The 17,443-nt window shown below is 32.2% G+C and overlaps 1 protein-coding gene across 1 annotated transcript; it reads left to right on the top strand.

Moving 5' to 3' along the window:
- Positions 1–14,768: 14,768 nt before the first annotated feature.
- On the top strand, positions 14,769–15,927 carry LOC107849621 (RING-H2 finger protein ATL78). The gene has a single exon (XM_016694176.2). It carries the CDS (start codon positions 14,995–14,997, stop codon positions 15,703–15,705), a length of 711 nt encoding a protein of 236 aa, XP_016549662.1. The 5' UTR covers positions 14,769–14,994; the 3' UTR covers positions 15,706–15,927.
- Positions 15,928–17,443: the final 1,516 nt, after the last annotated feature.

Below are 17,443 nucleotides of genomic sequence, written 5' to 3'. Positions count from 1 at the left end.
CTTTAGCAATTATACAATTCTATACCTTGCTATGACTTCTTAGTCTCAAGAAATAATTTTTCACATGTATTCAGCGCATAATAATGGGTTCTTTTTGACATACTTAAAATATTTCTATCATATTACCATGACTATACATTTAACATGTTAATTAGACAACAAATTCATTTCAGTGCTTAGACTGAATTTCAGTATGTTTAAAATGCTAGTTCCTTACATTTAAAGCATGTTAAAGTACTAGATTTTTGGCATTTTTGGCATGTTTTCAGCATATCAACATTAAATTACTGTGCCTTAACGTTATCTTCAGCATGTTTGATTAATTTTTTAGCATGTTTAAGTAACTTTTCAGCATGATTAATTAACTTTTCAGCATGTTTAAATCATGTTTCTGTATATCTACACCATTTTAGCATGTTATTATCATTAGAACATTAAAATTCTGCGCATCTAATAAATTTTATCATGTTAACTTAAAGTTTCTGTATGTTGGCATATCTCCATCATGTTTAAATATAATATCAGCAAGTCAAAATGTTAGCTTTAAGACATCTTAGTACGATTGATACACTTTCAGCATATCACTATGAAATACCTGCAACAATATAACTGCTGGTTTATTAAAATATATATTTTGAGCACTTTTCGATATGTTTAAACACTAGAGTAAGTATATTATAGCATCCTTAACATTTTAATGCCTTTTAATATTCTTGTTGATTTCTTATATTCTCATTTATATTTTTACAACACTTAATTCACAAGCACATTTTTGTTTGACACATTTACCACACTTTTGACACCTCTCATAAACACACATAATGATGTTGCATTCATGAATCACAGGCGTCCTTTATTACTACTGATTGAACATTTAGACATCATGCCTATAGGTTAATGATAATATAATTTACTTGTCTTGGCGTGTCATCACACTAATTAACATTAACTGATCAAGAGGCTAACTTGGGATTATTACATGCTACTTGTTGTCCAATATGTTCGCGCTTCGAGTCCTAGGAACCATAGCTTTCTTTTGGTCTAGAAAACAAACCCAAAATAGCAAAGTACAATGCCTCTTGGACGATAGTTGGGACGATAAGTATTACTAGAAATGTTAGTTTTAGTCTTGTAATAGAATGCCCTTAGACTTGACATCCAACCTAGGTGGGGTGGGATGGGTAGCCATTTTTTAGAAGTGATGATCCCAACAAAATATTAACAGCGAGGTTAATGATATTATTACTTGTCTAAGAGTTTGGCCTTTGGGACGAATGATGATTAACAAGTTGGGTTTCTGATCCAAATAAAACCAAAACATTTCTTTGTTTGACTTGGACGATTCCTTTTATTTACTTCACATGCTTCATAGTTGGGGTAGTTAATTTTTACAAGCAGTCCCTCTTGTTATTATGATTTTGTTGCTTCTTTCTTCTCACTTATCTCATTTATGTTTTTATCAATTTTATCATTTAGATAATCAGCAATTAGAAATAACAAAGTAACATATGTTTGTTTATTAATTACGATACCACGTACCTAACATTAAATTAATTATAAAACTAGAGACCTTTATTTGATCACATAAAATCCCCTATGTAAAGTATGAATTCGGCTGGAAACCACCTTTGTGGACCTCGAAAGGTGCCTAACACCTTCCTTTTGAGGTAATTTGAACCCTTACCCAAACTCTGGTGAACTAAGACTAAATAATAAAAAATAGGTTCGTAGTATCCTAGATCGGTGCCTTAACGCTCCTTAATACATTAGGTTGCGACTCTTCACACCCTTCCTTTCAAATGCAATCCCAAGATTTTGTCAAGTCGAATCCCGTCTTCCACGAGGAAAATGGGGCGCGACATAATGGTGACTCTGCTGGGTATACTTAGATTCTAACCATTACGAATCTGTGCTTTATATGGAATTATCTTTATTTGTTTTTATAATATTTGCTTTTGACATGATTTTATTTTCTATATGTTCTTTTATTATTATTCATTCACATCATGATTTATCTGTCCCTTCTTCTTCTTCTTTATTTTTATATTTATGTTTCTCAACACCTACTTTGCTTTTAAATGTTTCTATTTGCTAAAGCATGATTATCGTATGTTGTTACGTGTTATGTGTTATTGCTTTCATATAACTGGCATTCCGCTCATACTTTCCTCCACTTGGAACCTCTTTTATTTTCTTTCTACAAATGGTTGTGTGGTAGCACAAGTGTTCATTCCTAAAACACCCTTCGGGAAATTCCTTATGGATCGGTCGATCAGCGGTGCGTTGACAGCCACAAGCTTTCCCACTCTCGAGTTTCCTACTCGGAGGAACCATATCATAAACCAGCTCCTATCCTTTAGGCCTTGGCCACATATTTCTTTTATTAAGAAATATGCGTCTCATTCATCGTTGGATGCCTTGGCATTCATGACGCGTCGAATGTTACTCTCATTCAGAGTCCAAAGAGGTTCACGACCTCAAAAGGACTCACAATTATTCGCTATGTGTTGCATTACCATGTAAGCATTGATATCTTGCCTATCATGTGGTTGTCTTCCTTATCCTAAATGATCCTTATTCTTAGTGTTCCTTATTTCGGAGTTCTTTACTCTCAAAACCTTTATCATTTTAGGACCTTACAATGCCCTCTTAGGGCCTATTTAAAACTTCCCTTTAAATTATCCTCCTGACTCGTCTGTTAGTATACTAATTATCCCTAGGCTCAACTCTCGATTCGATAAAGGGATTTAGTCTCATTCACAGTCTTTTAGTACAACCTATCATTTAGGAAATCCTCTTCCTAATGTTTCCAACGTTTACATACTATTGTTCTACCAAGATTCTCAGACATTAATATCTTCGTACTCATGTCGTACTTTAGCTTTCACAACCTCTAAGTCACATAGAGCTTTCATAATGTATATTCACTCTGAATGAGCATAACTCGCTATTTTCAAATGAGTAGAATAAACCTTCTAGACTCCCATACATTTTTTTTGTTTCTAATTATAAATCCTTTCTTCTAAGGTTGACTAAAGTTGAACGTCAAAAATGGCCAGTCAATCAATATTTATCAACCTTGTCAATAGCAACGATGAGCATGAGAATTTGGGATTTCATCAAAACAAAGTTATTTCGAACATCAGAAGGATAAAAGGGATAATAGAGAGAATCAGAGAGATAATGACTAATCTCCAAGGTTCAGTCGAAATGCCGCCAAATTTTCTAGAGCCACTATCTGAAGCTGACCTCATTGCTCCCACTTTTAGTCGGTATTCAGTTGCATTACAGACAACGCTCAATGAGCTAATAACCATGGGCAAGGAGAAAGAAATGGAAGGACAAATTTCAAAGCATAAGGTGGAGTCATCTTAACAACCTGAGGTGAAAGGACATCCTACTATGGCGTGCTTTTCCTTGAAGAACAAGATCCAAAAGTTTATTGACACCAAAGCAATAAACATAATGGGGTCAAATTCTGATGCTGCTTGATTTTTGAAGCTTGACTGGCACTTGTTGACAGTGGTGATGAAGATACCTATTGTAGAATTCATTTGATTACAATTACATATCTGTCGGAAGTGCACTAAATTACTCTATTTACTGTGTTATGTAGTCCTACTTCAAGGTTTTAAGAAAAACGTTAGGCTAATAATTGAGTTTTTCCTTATGGAGCAATAAGATGATTTTCTTAAATAGAACTTTGTAACAGGTCTTCGCTGGAAAGGATGCAAATTGAGCAAATTGGAATAGCGCAATTGCACTGGTCAACTACAAATTATTTTTCCTTGTGAATGTAGAGAGGTTGTTTGAAGGTAGAGAGGTTGTTTCACATAGACCCTTCTCTCAAGTAAAGCATATAAAATAAATCAAGTACATATATAGAGGATTAAGACTTAAGAGCAGAGCAGTTAACTACTGAATTTATAAATCATTAACGTACGACCTTATACAATAAGGGAAAGAGTTCTGATCACCCATGTGGTCCATTCATATATGCAACCACCTTATCAAACGAACAAAATAGACGTTACAACTTTGATGAGAAAAACCATGCCTATGTACAAATATCCTAAGAAAAAATTCAAGATTAAGACACCCTTTAGAAGTTTAGCCTGAAAGTTCAAAACCCCACATTCAAAACTACTTTACAAGCACACAACTTTACCACCAGAAGCAGAAAATGAAGGAACAAAAAAAGTAAGAGAAACAAAGTACCTTAATTTAACTTCTGTTCCACTATAGCAAACAGCCACTCTTATCCACTCAAAGTACCTTAATGCAACTTCTACTCCACTATAGCAAAAACAAGAAAATATAATAACCAAGATTCTAGTAAGAGTTAGTAAAACATTCAAATGTAAACACTCAACAGACAATTGAGTAACAAAGCTAACAACACAAAGAACAAGATTTCATATTAAGTATACATGGTGTTCATATCAACATGCCCTAGGAAGAACATTCTTCAGTAAATCCAAAATGTAATATATGATTACAGCTAATGGCACATATACACTTTAAGTATTAAGGAGGTAGTACAACAACAAGCAGTAACATCATATGCAAAAGAATATATTCAAACTACGGAGACAATTAACTAGACAATTGATGACTGGGATAGATTAAGTAACTCAATATACTTATAACTATCTAAGCCAAAAGATGGTAAGTTTTGAAAAAAAAACACTAATCAAGCGAGAAAAAGAAAGTGCTAGAGGAAACTAAAAAATAATGATATATCTATTCAGTCATATGTTCCTCTATTGCAATTTGGGCATTCTCATAATCAATATCAAAAAACTGTCCAAATTCTTGTTGTTGGTATGCCTCATTCTCGTATATTTTCTCTTCATTAATCTCTCCCATGTCAAACAAATCTCTTGGTTTTAGATGTACAACCACACTCCATTCTTTATCATTTTCATTATCAATATAGCAGACCATATTAGCTTGTGATGCTTCAATATACGGATCATCATCTACATGATCACCGATATGAACCAATTTGGAAAAGTTGACACAATTAAACTTCCAAGAATCTATTTTGAATCCTCTGTTCCGAGTAGTGTCAGCCCACTAATATTTGAAAAGAACAATCCTAAATTTTCCATAATAATTAAGCTCAACAATGTCTTCCAACTTTCCATAATATGGCAGGTCTACTTGTGTTGCATGTCTATCTATACTAGATGCAACACAAAAAGTGTTAGAGACAAGAAAAACTCCACTATTTTGAGTTTTTAATCCTTGTTATCTAGATAAAGTTTGAAATTTGAATCCACTAATGTTATAAGCACTGAATCTTCTTGCATCTCGTGCTGGACCTTGTGCTAAGAACTCCATCTCATTAGAGATAATATCTGCTATATCCGAATTCATAATCTAAATATATAAAATATTTATATTAGAAATTTTAAATTTATATAAAAAAGTTATACAAAAATAAATATTTTAATGTCATTCACTCACTCTCTTAGGAAACCAATCAGGGAACTCTTTACTAACTCTTCTCTCTACCTCTGTTACTGAAAGTCTATGGCCTCTTCTACTTCTTTCGATGTAATCTATAATTCACTATAAAGGCACCATAATTAGAAATTTTAATCAAATTACTCAAAAACATATCTTATAAATCAAATCAATGCAAATTTCTTACTCAATAAATGGCTTCATGGCCGCACAATTAAGTAACACATATCGATGAGCTTGTGTTTTCTCCAAATGAGTCAGTGGTTCTGTTATGAAGCCTCCAACATGCTTACCTTATTAATGTAACATACTTGACTTTTCATAAGCCTCATTTTGGCTTGGTTCATCATTTACATGTTTAGGTCGATTTAACCTTGACTCAATTTCCTCAAAATAACGAGAATAAAGAGTAAGAGCTTCTTCAACTATGTAACTTTCAGCTATGGAATCTTCTGGTTGTGATTTGTTCTCTACAAGGGACTTGAAATGTCCCAACAATCTATATCCAAAACATTAATATGTAAGAAGAAGTATTTACACTGAAGTATTACTGTAAAATCAACTAAAATGATTTTGAATAAGGAATATTTTACCTTTCAACAAAATACATCCATCGATAATGTACTGGGCCACCTTTTTTTACCTCATCAACTAGATGAATAGTTAGATGAATCATTGCAATAAAAAATGATGGAGAAAACAAAATCTCTAAATGGCAAAGAGTTTCCATAATTCAATTTTGTAGATTGTCTAAGTCTGTAAGACTTAAACTTTTCAAACAAAGCTGCCTAAAAAGGGAAGAAAACTCAACCAAAGTTGCAACAACCTGTCTTGGAAGCACATTACGAATTGCTATGGGTAACAGCTGCTACATAAGAATATGACAATCATGACTTTTTAATCCAAAAATTCTTTTTTGATCCAAATCAATACGATGAGATATATTACTTGAATAACCATCCGACACTGAGATATTCTTTAAAGTCTTGAGGAAGGACACTTTCTTGTTCTTTTGAATCGCAAATGCAGCAAGTTTATACTCATCATTCTCATCGACCCAAAAATCATGCCTTATGCCCATATCTTGTAGATCTCTTCGGGCCTTAACATGATCCTTTGACTTTTCTTTATCATTTAACAAAGTGAATATAACATTGTCAAAAACATTGTTTTCAATATACATCGGATCTAAATTATGGGGCAACGGTTTAAAACTCCCAATATGGAAGATCAAAGAATATGTTTTCTTTTTCCATTGTTGAGTTGCATCTTCCTCAACATTCTTTTTCCTTTTTCTTTTCAGCAACTCTGATTGTCTTTCAAATATGACATTGATATCTTTCACCTTCTGTAAAAATTTTGACCCAGATAACTTTTTGGAAGGGGTCCTCTCTTCCACGTTTCCATAAAATGATGTCTCATCAGTCTAAATTTATGATTTTTCAATAAGAATTGATGGTGTCCAATAAAATACCACTTTCTACTATAATGAATTCGATAAGGTTCTGCATAAAAATTATAAGAAAGACATGCAAGACCAGTATGCATGTTCGAACCAGATAAGATATCAAGTCCAGAAAAATTGCTAACTGTCCATATAAAAGTTGCTCACATTTTGAATATTTCATTTTTTTATGAATCAAAAGTATCCACACCTTCACTCCATAACTCATTCAACTTCTTAATAAGTGTTGTAGATATACATCTATGTTATTCCCTACTGTACATGGACCTGAAATGATTATTGAGAGGATAAAATTTGATTACTTCATACATAACAAAGGATGAAGATTGTATTGAAATAAAATCACCGGTCAAATGCTATAGTTAGTACTCATTATTCCAAAAGGATTGAAACCATCAGTAGCTAGTCCTAATCGAACATTTCGAGGATCAAAAGCAAATTCAGGATAATTTATATCAAGCCTTTTCCATGCTTCACCATCTTGAGGGTTCCTTAAGATCCCATCTTTGTTATCATCCTGTGCATGCCATCTCATATGATCTGTAATTTTAGAGCACATAAAAAATCTTTTTAATCTTGGTTTTAATGAAAAGTAGCGCAAAACTTTGGCATACTTCTTTTGCTTCTTCTTTTGTTTCTTACTTGTACTAGGAGCATGATCAAGATCGCTATCTTTCTCGGGCTTCCATTTTAGAAGTGTGACAGTGCTTACATGATTCTACATTAATATCATCTTCCCAGTACAACATGCAATTATTTGGGAAAGCATCTATCTTGATATAATCAAGACACAACTTGTTGATGGTTTTCTTAGCCTCATAAAAAGATATAGGGATCTTTGCAAATTTAAATGCATCCCTGAGTAGATCTAGCACCATAGTCATTCCCTTATCACTTAACCCAGACATGCACTTTATGTGATAAAGCTTTAATAAAAATTTCAACTTTGAGTAATTTTGAATCCTTCATACAAATACTTCCATCTTTAAGCAATTAAAAATAATCTTTGTCATTTTGAATCAAATAAATAATCAAATTTTTTTCTTCTTCCGCTACTTGTGACAAACCTGCATCAACACCCTCATACCTTAAACCCCCTAATGCTCCATTAATTAATAATTCAATAGGATTTTCAAAAAGTGGCACATCTTGAATGACCTCTATGTTTCTGGAATTATGCAAAACATTTAATTCTCCATGCATAACCTAAGTAACGTAATGTTTAGGAAAATCCTTGTTCATCAAATGGTGAAACACCATATTTCTTGTTTGCCATTTTTTAAAACCACATAAAGGACATGAAAACTTTATTTTATCTCCTATAGTTCCATTGCTAAATAAAAAATGTAGAAACTAATTTAAACCAAGAAAATACTCTGGTGTGTTTCTTGGCATTACAATTCAAGATCTGTCCATTGAAGAATTTGATGAATGTACTAAATATTAACTATAATATTTCATGAAGAAGAAAAGTGAACGTAATAGGAAATAAATAAATTATTGAACCTTAACAGAGAACATACATAACAACATATCTTATGAAAAATTACTCTATCAGATAATTGTGATGTTCCGGTAAACTTTTGCACAACTCGATTCTTCATTTAGAACGAAGTAGAACATATTCTGTGGCAGGAGAATTCCAAACAATCAATGAGGTTCTTGTAATTTTCTTGTGGTGGAAGGTAGCAGAGACTCGATGAACTAGTCGAGGTGTACACGAGTTTCCCTGAATATCACCTCCATCCAAAAAAATTAAGCTATTTGGTCTTTTCCTTTTGGGCCAAACTTGTAAATTTTTCATGCTAACTTTTAATTTTGAGAACTTTCTTTAGTGAAGACAAATTCATAATACAGAGGAACTAAGAGGCCTTGACTAATTACTAAATATTGTTCTTATCGGTTATGACAGACCATCGCTTTGAACTTTCTTTCACAAATAAATTGGTCCTTGAGCTTTCTGCCAAATATAACATGCTGAATTTATCTTGAATCCACTCCTTAGATGAAAGGAAGGAAAGAGATTATTTAAGAAACAAATAATTAGTATTAGACCAAAATAAGGCTCGATATAGTCTGTTTTAACTGGAAGGAACGCCAGAAAATTCATGTTGTATGAAGAAAGAAAAAATTTTCTACCAAAAGAGCTGGAACGGTATGCAAGTGAAATTATGAAAACAAAATCACAGCAACAATTGAACTGAGTAATAACTGAAGTAAGAGATAAATTTTCTATGATAAAGGCCATGTATTTATAGCTACTTAAAGCCCAAGGCAGATCATGTGAAACCAAGGCTAGTGTTCTTGGTAATAAATAGATAATGGTGGGATAACTCTCAAGTTTTAAGCAAACTAGGAAACTGATATAATAAAAGAACCCCTGAAATGACTTGAATCAGATAGACAAGTCAATAATTACTTATATTCTTCTCTAAAGTGTACTCCAATAATATCTAGATTTCTTTTTTGTTCTTTTTTTTGTGTCAGTAAAAGAAACTTGTATGGCTAGTTCTAACATGCAAGTTTAATTTTACAAATTTCATTTGTCATTTTATTCGCGTCTTAAAGTTGAAATAGAAATGATATATGCAGACAATTCAATAGAAATCCTCATTCAAGGTAGGCCAGCATTCACCCATGTTATCACATTTTATTTTGAGCTTGATTTGGTGCCAATATTAGTTCTTTTTCCTGGAGTTTACTTCCAGTAATGGTTTATACCATTTTTTCTTTTGTTGAATTACCTAGAATCATAACAGTCCTGTTCATTAGCTCTGAATTTAGTTTCATTCCTTACTGGCCTAAACTTCTGGTTTGTTATTATTTTGAAGAGACACGTCCTTGTTACCACTAGAGGTGTAACTAGAGAAGTAACTAGAGGAGTACTTGGACGTATTACGACTCCCTTTGCTGTAGATTCTACTCAAGAAGAAACTATTTTTATGTTGAAGAAACTCGAGGTATAGTAGCCTGATCTTTATTCCATTTGAGAGTAATTAGCTTTCCTGCTGTCCTTATACAAATGAATTAAAGATAACTATTCACATTGTGTAATTTTCTAGTGAGGCAAATCTAATAAACCATTTTAGGGTCATTATGGCTCTACGTACCACTGTTAGTTCTTGTAATTTTCTGCTGTTTTTTATTGTACCAAAAGTGCAAGTTTTTTTGGGAGAGGCAGGGCTAGTATAGGATTCGGGCTAGTATAGGATTCATACGTTGCTTTTATCGTTCTCCAATTTATTAGTAGATGAAGCAAGAGGCAATAGCATTGTATTACAATGCATTTCATTAGTTCTGAAACAGAAGAAAGTGATGTCCCTAAAGTATTCTACTTCTTTCTGCTACCAAAAACCTACGTACTTGTGTTGCATATCTATTGTGATATAGTTAGTCCAGGTTTAGTTTTATCAAATTAAATCCCTGGATGTGTGATTTATTACTATTCTTCTTGTATTTTTTCAAAAGAGAGCCGCTGTACTTGAATTTTGCTTCATCAATAGGAATATCCAATGTAAATTATCATGCAGTATCCCATGGAACCACTATACTCCATATTAGTTATTTACACAAACACAGAATGTATTTATAACCACTGAACACAAATTAGAATTCGAGCAACAAAGTAATATTAACACAAACGAAGGAGAAAACGACAAAGAATGTAATAAGAAGGGGATGAGATACTATAACTTAGAAGGGAGACGAGAGACAACAGAAAGCAAAGGCCTTGACATAATTTTCATAAACTATTTTGCTTTCACGAGTTGTTATTTATTAACCCGAATCCCAAACATAACCTTTTAATTTCATATCAGGCTGTTTTGTCAATATTGATTCAGGCCCATTCATAATGTTTTGTCTTGTCCGGTAATATACTACTTGATTTTTCCAGTGATAAGAACAAGCTGAGAGCAAATTATTCATTATTAAATGCCAAACCTTGTTTCTGATGGATTTCAACGGATGACAATTTATTTGTTCTTCTTTCCGCTGAAGAAAGTTATACTATAAAATTTGTTTTTCTTTCTTTCATTCTTTAGTTGGCATTGCCTGTTTGTTGTTTATTATCTTCCTAAAACTGCTTCCCATGGATGGATTTTAGTGATGGTTAGACCTTTCATAATATGTCACAGGTATTGTGTTGCTGTTAAAGCTATTGGATTTGCATATTCTAGATTTCAAATGTTTGATCTAATTTATAATTTGGCAAGTTGAAAACCCTTCCTCTCTCACTACACGCGATATCATTTTGATTTCTTTATGGATCATGCAAGTAAAGCCTTTTGAACTTGTCTACTTGGGTACCATACATTTCTATTTTTATATTGGTTTTAATACTTGGGGTCGAATGTTACTTTTCATACTAGCTGTTACTACGCTGCTAGGCAAGAGGGTGTAAGTCAAGCTCTACTAAAGATCTTAAACAACTTGTTTAGAGAAGTATGGTACACCTACTTCAAACTTCAGAGATCATCGGATTATAAAAGAAACCCAAGATGCAAACTTCATAGCTACAACCAACCAAACAAAGAGATGTCAAATATAGAAAGAAAGAAGAGATTTACCTTGGACGAGTAGGAGAAATATCAGTAAGCTAACCTAAAATCAATTGTGGTCTTCTATTTATTACTGAAAACTCAATATTTAACTAGATATATTTAACTAAAATCTTTCCAACCTCTCCAACTCCCAATTCAACCATGTCAGCTATTGTCACATATGTCAATTAAGTAAGTTGATCCATGAAATTAATCAACGTGAAAACATAAAGCATCCATAAAGAGCAAAATGCAGAGTAGAAAATTAGGTCTCACTTGAGGAGGAAGAAAATTGGAAAATTGTAAACAGCAAAATGTACTTTGCTCACAATTAGATTTTCCCACTCATTTACTCACAGCTCCATTAATCAAAGAGCTAAGATCTTTGCCCAGATTTGGGAAGCAATTTGGGGAATGAGAGAGTGAGGGCTTCAATTTGGGAAGCAATTTGGGGAATGAGAGAGTGAGAGCTGCGGGCCTATAGATTTGGTAAAGTAAGAGGGAAATACGTTTTGCCCAATTAAAAAAAAGGAAAAATATAAGGTTTCAGTGCTATTTTTTCGATTATAGCGGGGTTTAAAGTCCCCGCAAATTTATATTTTTTTATCGAGTATATGTGTTATTTTTTACCGATATGGGGGTTTTAAACCCCCACAATTAATAGCGGGGGCTTAAAATTTCCGCAAGTTTAAATATTTTAGTGGTAGATTTTTAACCCCCGCATTTCATATAATTTTATGGGGTTTAAAATCCCCGCAAATAAACCCCCGTAATATTACCCATTTTTTGTAGTGTAGTTCTCTGCAAAATTAGATTTTTCATAATCAAAAGAACAAAAAACAAAACTAACAATGGGAATAACAATACGCGGTCATTAAATGGAGAAGATTCAACTTAATTCATTTTTTATGAAATTCAGATAAGCATATATTCCTGAATTCAGAGAAGCATATATTGATTGAAATTGTAGTTTTTTTTTTTTAATTTTTGATGAAAATGGAGAAGATTTTATCGATTTTGGACGGAGAAAAGATAATTTTACACAGAGAAGATTTTGTTGATTTTGGACGGAGAAAATGAAGAAGATTTTTTTTCGGAGAAAGATTATTGTAGATCGGAATTTGTAGGTGTGGAGAGATAATAAGGAGGTTTAATGCACATAGATAATTGGAAAGATAAGGTAGCAAGATTTTAGGAGAAAAATATGGAACTATTTGGAATGTATAAGAACGAAGAGAGAGAAAGTAAAAAAGGTAGGGATTTAAGTAATTAATTTGGGATTTTTGTAATTTATTTTCTAATATGAAATTTTATATAATGAGGTAAAGTTATCTTATGTATATATGTAATTTTTAGTTATGCAAATATCCACGTGGCGGTCCACTAGGCGCTGGTCCCATCTTAAGTAGATAGCCGCCCATTAGCATTCACATAAATGTCTTAGTGGAGTATCCCAATTAGCAAGGCAAAAATTATTGATCTTAAAAATTGGTTTCACCATTCCACTTTCTCAATGTTTGTTTTTCGTTAGGTATTTGATATTTGTATTTAGGTTCGATTAGATTTGAATTATCGTAAAAATATTTTATATTGTGAGTGAAGAACTTTCTTAGAATAAAGACAACTCGATATTTAAGAGAATTCAAATTCAAAACTTTTGATTAAGAAACAATTCTCGTTGATAGTAGTGCAGTACTTTTTGATACAATATCAACATAGCTCATAAAAAAAACCATAGAATGTTATTCTTAGTCTTAAAAGAAATGTTTTCTAGACTTCATCAGCACTATTGTAAAATTAGATATTGGAGTTTGTGCCAGCACATGCCCAATGTACTACTTTTCAGATATTATATGTTATTTTTTTATTTAAATTTATATGACACTGATTAATATTTGTGAAAGTTAATTAGATTTGTTGTATATAGTTTTAGATATTTTAAGTTATTAATTATATTATGATTTATACGACTTTCAATGTAATTTTCTAGTAATATTCCTTTATCCTAATTAATATGACATCGATAACTATTGTAATCTATAATACTTTTCGACGTTGTAATTTACTAGTTAAAATCACTTTCTATTGTAATTTATAATATTATTCTTATTTAAACTTTTGTGGTATTAATAGTGAATTTAGACTTTCAAAGTAATTTAAGTTTTTAACTATTTTAATTTAAATTTATACGACTTTCAATGTAATTTTCAAGTAATATCCCTTTATCCTAATTAATATGACATCACTAAATGTTATAATCTATAGTACTTTTTCGCCGTTGTAATTTACTATTTTAAATTGTTTGCTATTACAATTTATAATGCTCTTCTTGTTTAAACTTTTTATGGTATTGATGGTGAATTTGGACTTTTAAAGTAATTTAAGTTTTTAATTATTGTAATTTATAATATTTTTAACTATTTCAATTTAAACGACACTAATATAATTTCGAGAGTAAACCAAATATCACGATTGAAATAGCGAAATCAAAATGTCTTGAATAACTCATAATAACTAATTAAAAGTGATATAACAAAATTCCTATAAAAAATACTTGTGAAAAAATTTTAAGTGGCCTCACATAAGATGTCAAATTAATTTAAAACATCAAGAATTAATTTATCATTTTATGTTTATTTCACCTTTTATAAAATAAATATTATCAATTTTTAAATACTTAGATGACTCATAATAGTTAATTATAGGTGATACACTAAAATTACAATTGAAACAGCTGAAACAATCATATCATAAATGTCTATTTTACTTCATAAATGTCTATTTTATTTGTTATTACATATTATTATATTTTAATAAGTAAATGACATCTAATAATTACTTAGGATGATATAGTAAAATCACGGAGCAAGCAGGCAGCTAGAAGTAGGCATGTCGAACGCCAGCTACCTACTTCAAGTTGCTTGCTTCCAGCTGCCTGGCCAGACTCTTATATATAGTAAGAATACTACTAGTATTTTTTTTTTTTTTCAAAAAAGTTTCAAAGTTGTAAATAATAATAACAATAAGAATAAGAATAAAAATAATATTGTCAATTTCGATCTTGAAATAGAAATTATATCACATAATGAAACAAGAGGAGTACTTTAAGTCTTTAATTTCCAATTAAATGTTCACCTTTGCTAGCTTTTGGTCCTTGTTAAACTGCTATTTTGCAAAAAGGAAAACTTGACACACTAAAAAGGTTCCTAGGGCTTCACCTTTCCTTTAGAAAAAAAACACTTAGAACTTCTAGTGCTAAATTAAATAAAACTAGTTAATTAAAACATGGCTTGGACAGTCTAAATTATTGTTTAAAGAAAATAAACTTCATTATAATTATAATAACAATATTCTTTCATTATTAAGACCCAAAAAGTCGACTAGCACTTTACATATTCTGGCCCTATAAATTTGTTCCAAGCAACTGCCCAACAACATTCATTCAACCCCAACAAACAAAGCAACACTTCAATTCAAAAACACACATAAAAAACTACTTCCAAAAAAAAAAAATCCATGGCAACTACTTCCACTTTATTCATTCAAGAATTCATGGAGAATCTCCACTATTCAAGAAGACTACTTCTACCAGCAACCCCACAATACCATCCTGACACCACCCTAGCACCAACAGATATATCACAAGGGGACATGACCAATACATTTGATGCACATGTTGTCATGGTACTATCAGTACTCTTATGTGCTTTAATTTGTTCGCTGGGCTTGAATTCAATCATAAGGTGTGCAATAAGATGCTCTAGTTTGGTATCAGAGTCTGACTCATTCACAATACCTACAAATCCATCAGCGACGAAGCTGGCAAATAACGGGATCAAGAAAAAAGCCCTCAAGACGTTCCCAATTATAACATACACTTGTAAGTTGAAACATCCAGGGCTCGACTCTGAGTGTGTCATTTGCTTATCAGAATTCGTAGTTGGGGAGAAAGTTAGGGTTTTGCCTAAGTGCAACCATGGATTCCACGTCAAATGTATCGATAAATGGCTCAATTCTCACTCTTCTTGCCCAACTTGTAGGCACTGCCTCATTGAAACATGTCAAAAGATTGTTAATGGTCGGAGTTATAATTCAACAACTACAATTTCAAATTCAAACCCTCAAGCGGCTATAAATAGTACTTCATCAGCCATACCAGTACAAGAAATTGTAATAAGGATTGAACCTCTCCAACGTGAAGGTGTGGTATCTAACAATCAACATTAGGTAGAAAATAATTAGTTAGTGTCTAGAGTTCAGTTGATTGATATGTAACACACACTTGGTAGCTTTCTTCTTGTAATAAATTTGTGAATTGATTATTGATTAGAAGGTGGGAATCGAACCCTAACCAAAAGGCCAATGCCCATGCAGGTTTTTAAGGGGTGCCATAGGTTTGCAAATTGTATCGTCAATTGTATATAAATGAAATTCATTCACTAGAGTTCATATTCCTGCCAGAAAAAAAACAGTGTTTAGTTTACTTAATTATTTGGGACACTATTAAAAGGGTAATCGGGAGTATAAATTTAACAGGGTAATCGGGAGTTAGGGGTTTAACTTTTAAAATATTCCTGGATGGAGGATAAAATAAATGTTAAAATCCATCAGGACGGACACACACTATAATTTCCAATAGATACCTTTTATTTAGTACGTCTTAAAGGGCGTGTGAGAAATAAATATAATAACTAATTTGGTATGGAGGAAGTAATATATTGGCTATATGTATTCCACATTTTTCTACTTACTAGTTCTACATTTTGTACCTTTTAGTTTACAATATTTCATGTCGGGTACCGGTGTATGCAGGTTGTGGGTGTTGCATTATTGATGATATATAATTTAGTTTTACATAATTTTGGATTATCTAGATACCCTCCTCTGTCTGTATTTCTGAAACCTGCTTTGCTTTTCTTTTCTTTGAAGACCACCTATTTCGCATCTTTTATGACAAGGAAAATATTTTCAGATAAGTACTAATTTGATTAACATAAATGAACTTCTTTTGCGCCCTATAAAATGAGGGTGTACAAATTAAAGAATATCCTGAGAGATCCACAAGACTAATGGGCAAATTAAGGTACCAACTGGACAAGAATTTTCTCTTGTATTAATGTCATCTGCGTAGACAAATCACCAAAAAAGAAGAAATACACTTGCACTATATCAATTATTAAAGCAAGAAAAACCAAGTCCACTGATAGCTTTAGCCAGTCTTAAGGAACAAAATTGGTTCCCTTAATGAGAAATCTATTTTCTTTTTTTAAAGAAATCATTCATCATGTTTCAACTAAAAATTAAGAAGAATAAAGATTTAAGTCAACTGTGTTTCTGCTGTTGGGGTAATATTATTCCAAGAGGGAACGCACTTTCTAACAAATCATTATAGTCTAAGAGTGTGTTTGGTATGAAGAAAACATTTTCTGGAAAATGTTTTCTAATTTTCTTATGTTTGGTTGGCTTAAAGGTTTTGGAAAATGTTTTACAAATCAACTTATTTTTCTCAAATCTAAGAAAAATGACTTCGCTTCAAAAAGTAAGAAAAACATTTTCCAAAACTCTCTTTCAACCTCACTCTTAAGTACAACTCTCAAAATCACTCATCCTTCCACCGACCCCTAATCCCCTATCCCACCCCACCCCCTACCACCCCATCAAAATAAAATATTTTAATTTTTTTTCTTACCTCATCCCCCTACGCAAAACCCAAACCCCTACTCCTCCTCTCCCCCACCCCTTCCAAAAAAAAATATTTAATTTTTTTTAAAAAAATCAAACTTTTTCTTACCCCCTACCCGACCCCCCACCTACCAACCCCTTCCCCCTGAAAAAAAAAAATTAAATTTTTAAAATTTATTTTTTGAAAATTTTTAAATTTTTTCTAACCCCACCCTCGCTCCCCTACCTCGACCCCCACCCCCTACCCTCCCCCCATTCAAAAAAATTACTATTTCAAATTTTT

The sequence above is a fragment of the Capsicum annuum genome, chromosome 12 (genome assembly GCF_002878395.1).
Source record: "Capsicum annuum cultivar UCD-10X-F1 chromosome 12, UCD10Xv1.1, whole genome shotgun sequence".
Lineage (NCBI taxonomy): Eukaryota > Viridiplantae > Streptophyta > Magnoliopsida > Solanales > Solanaceae > Capsicum > Capsicum annuum.
Note: the sequence above shows the minus strand (reverse complement) of the source record. Positions and strands in the feature narration are given on the sequence as shown.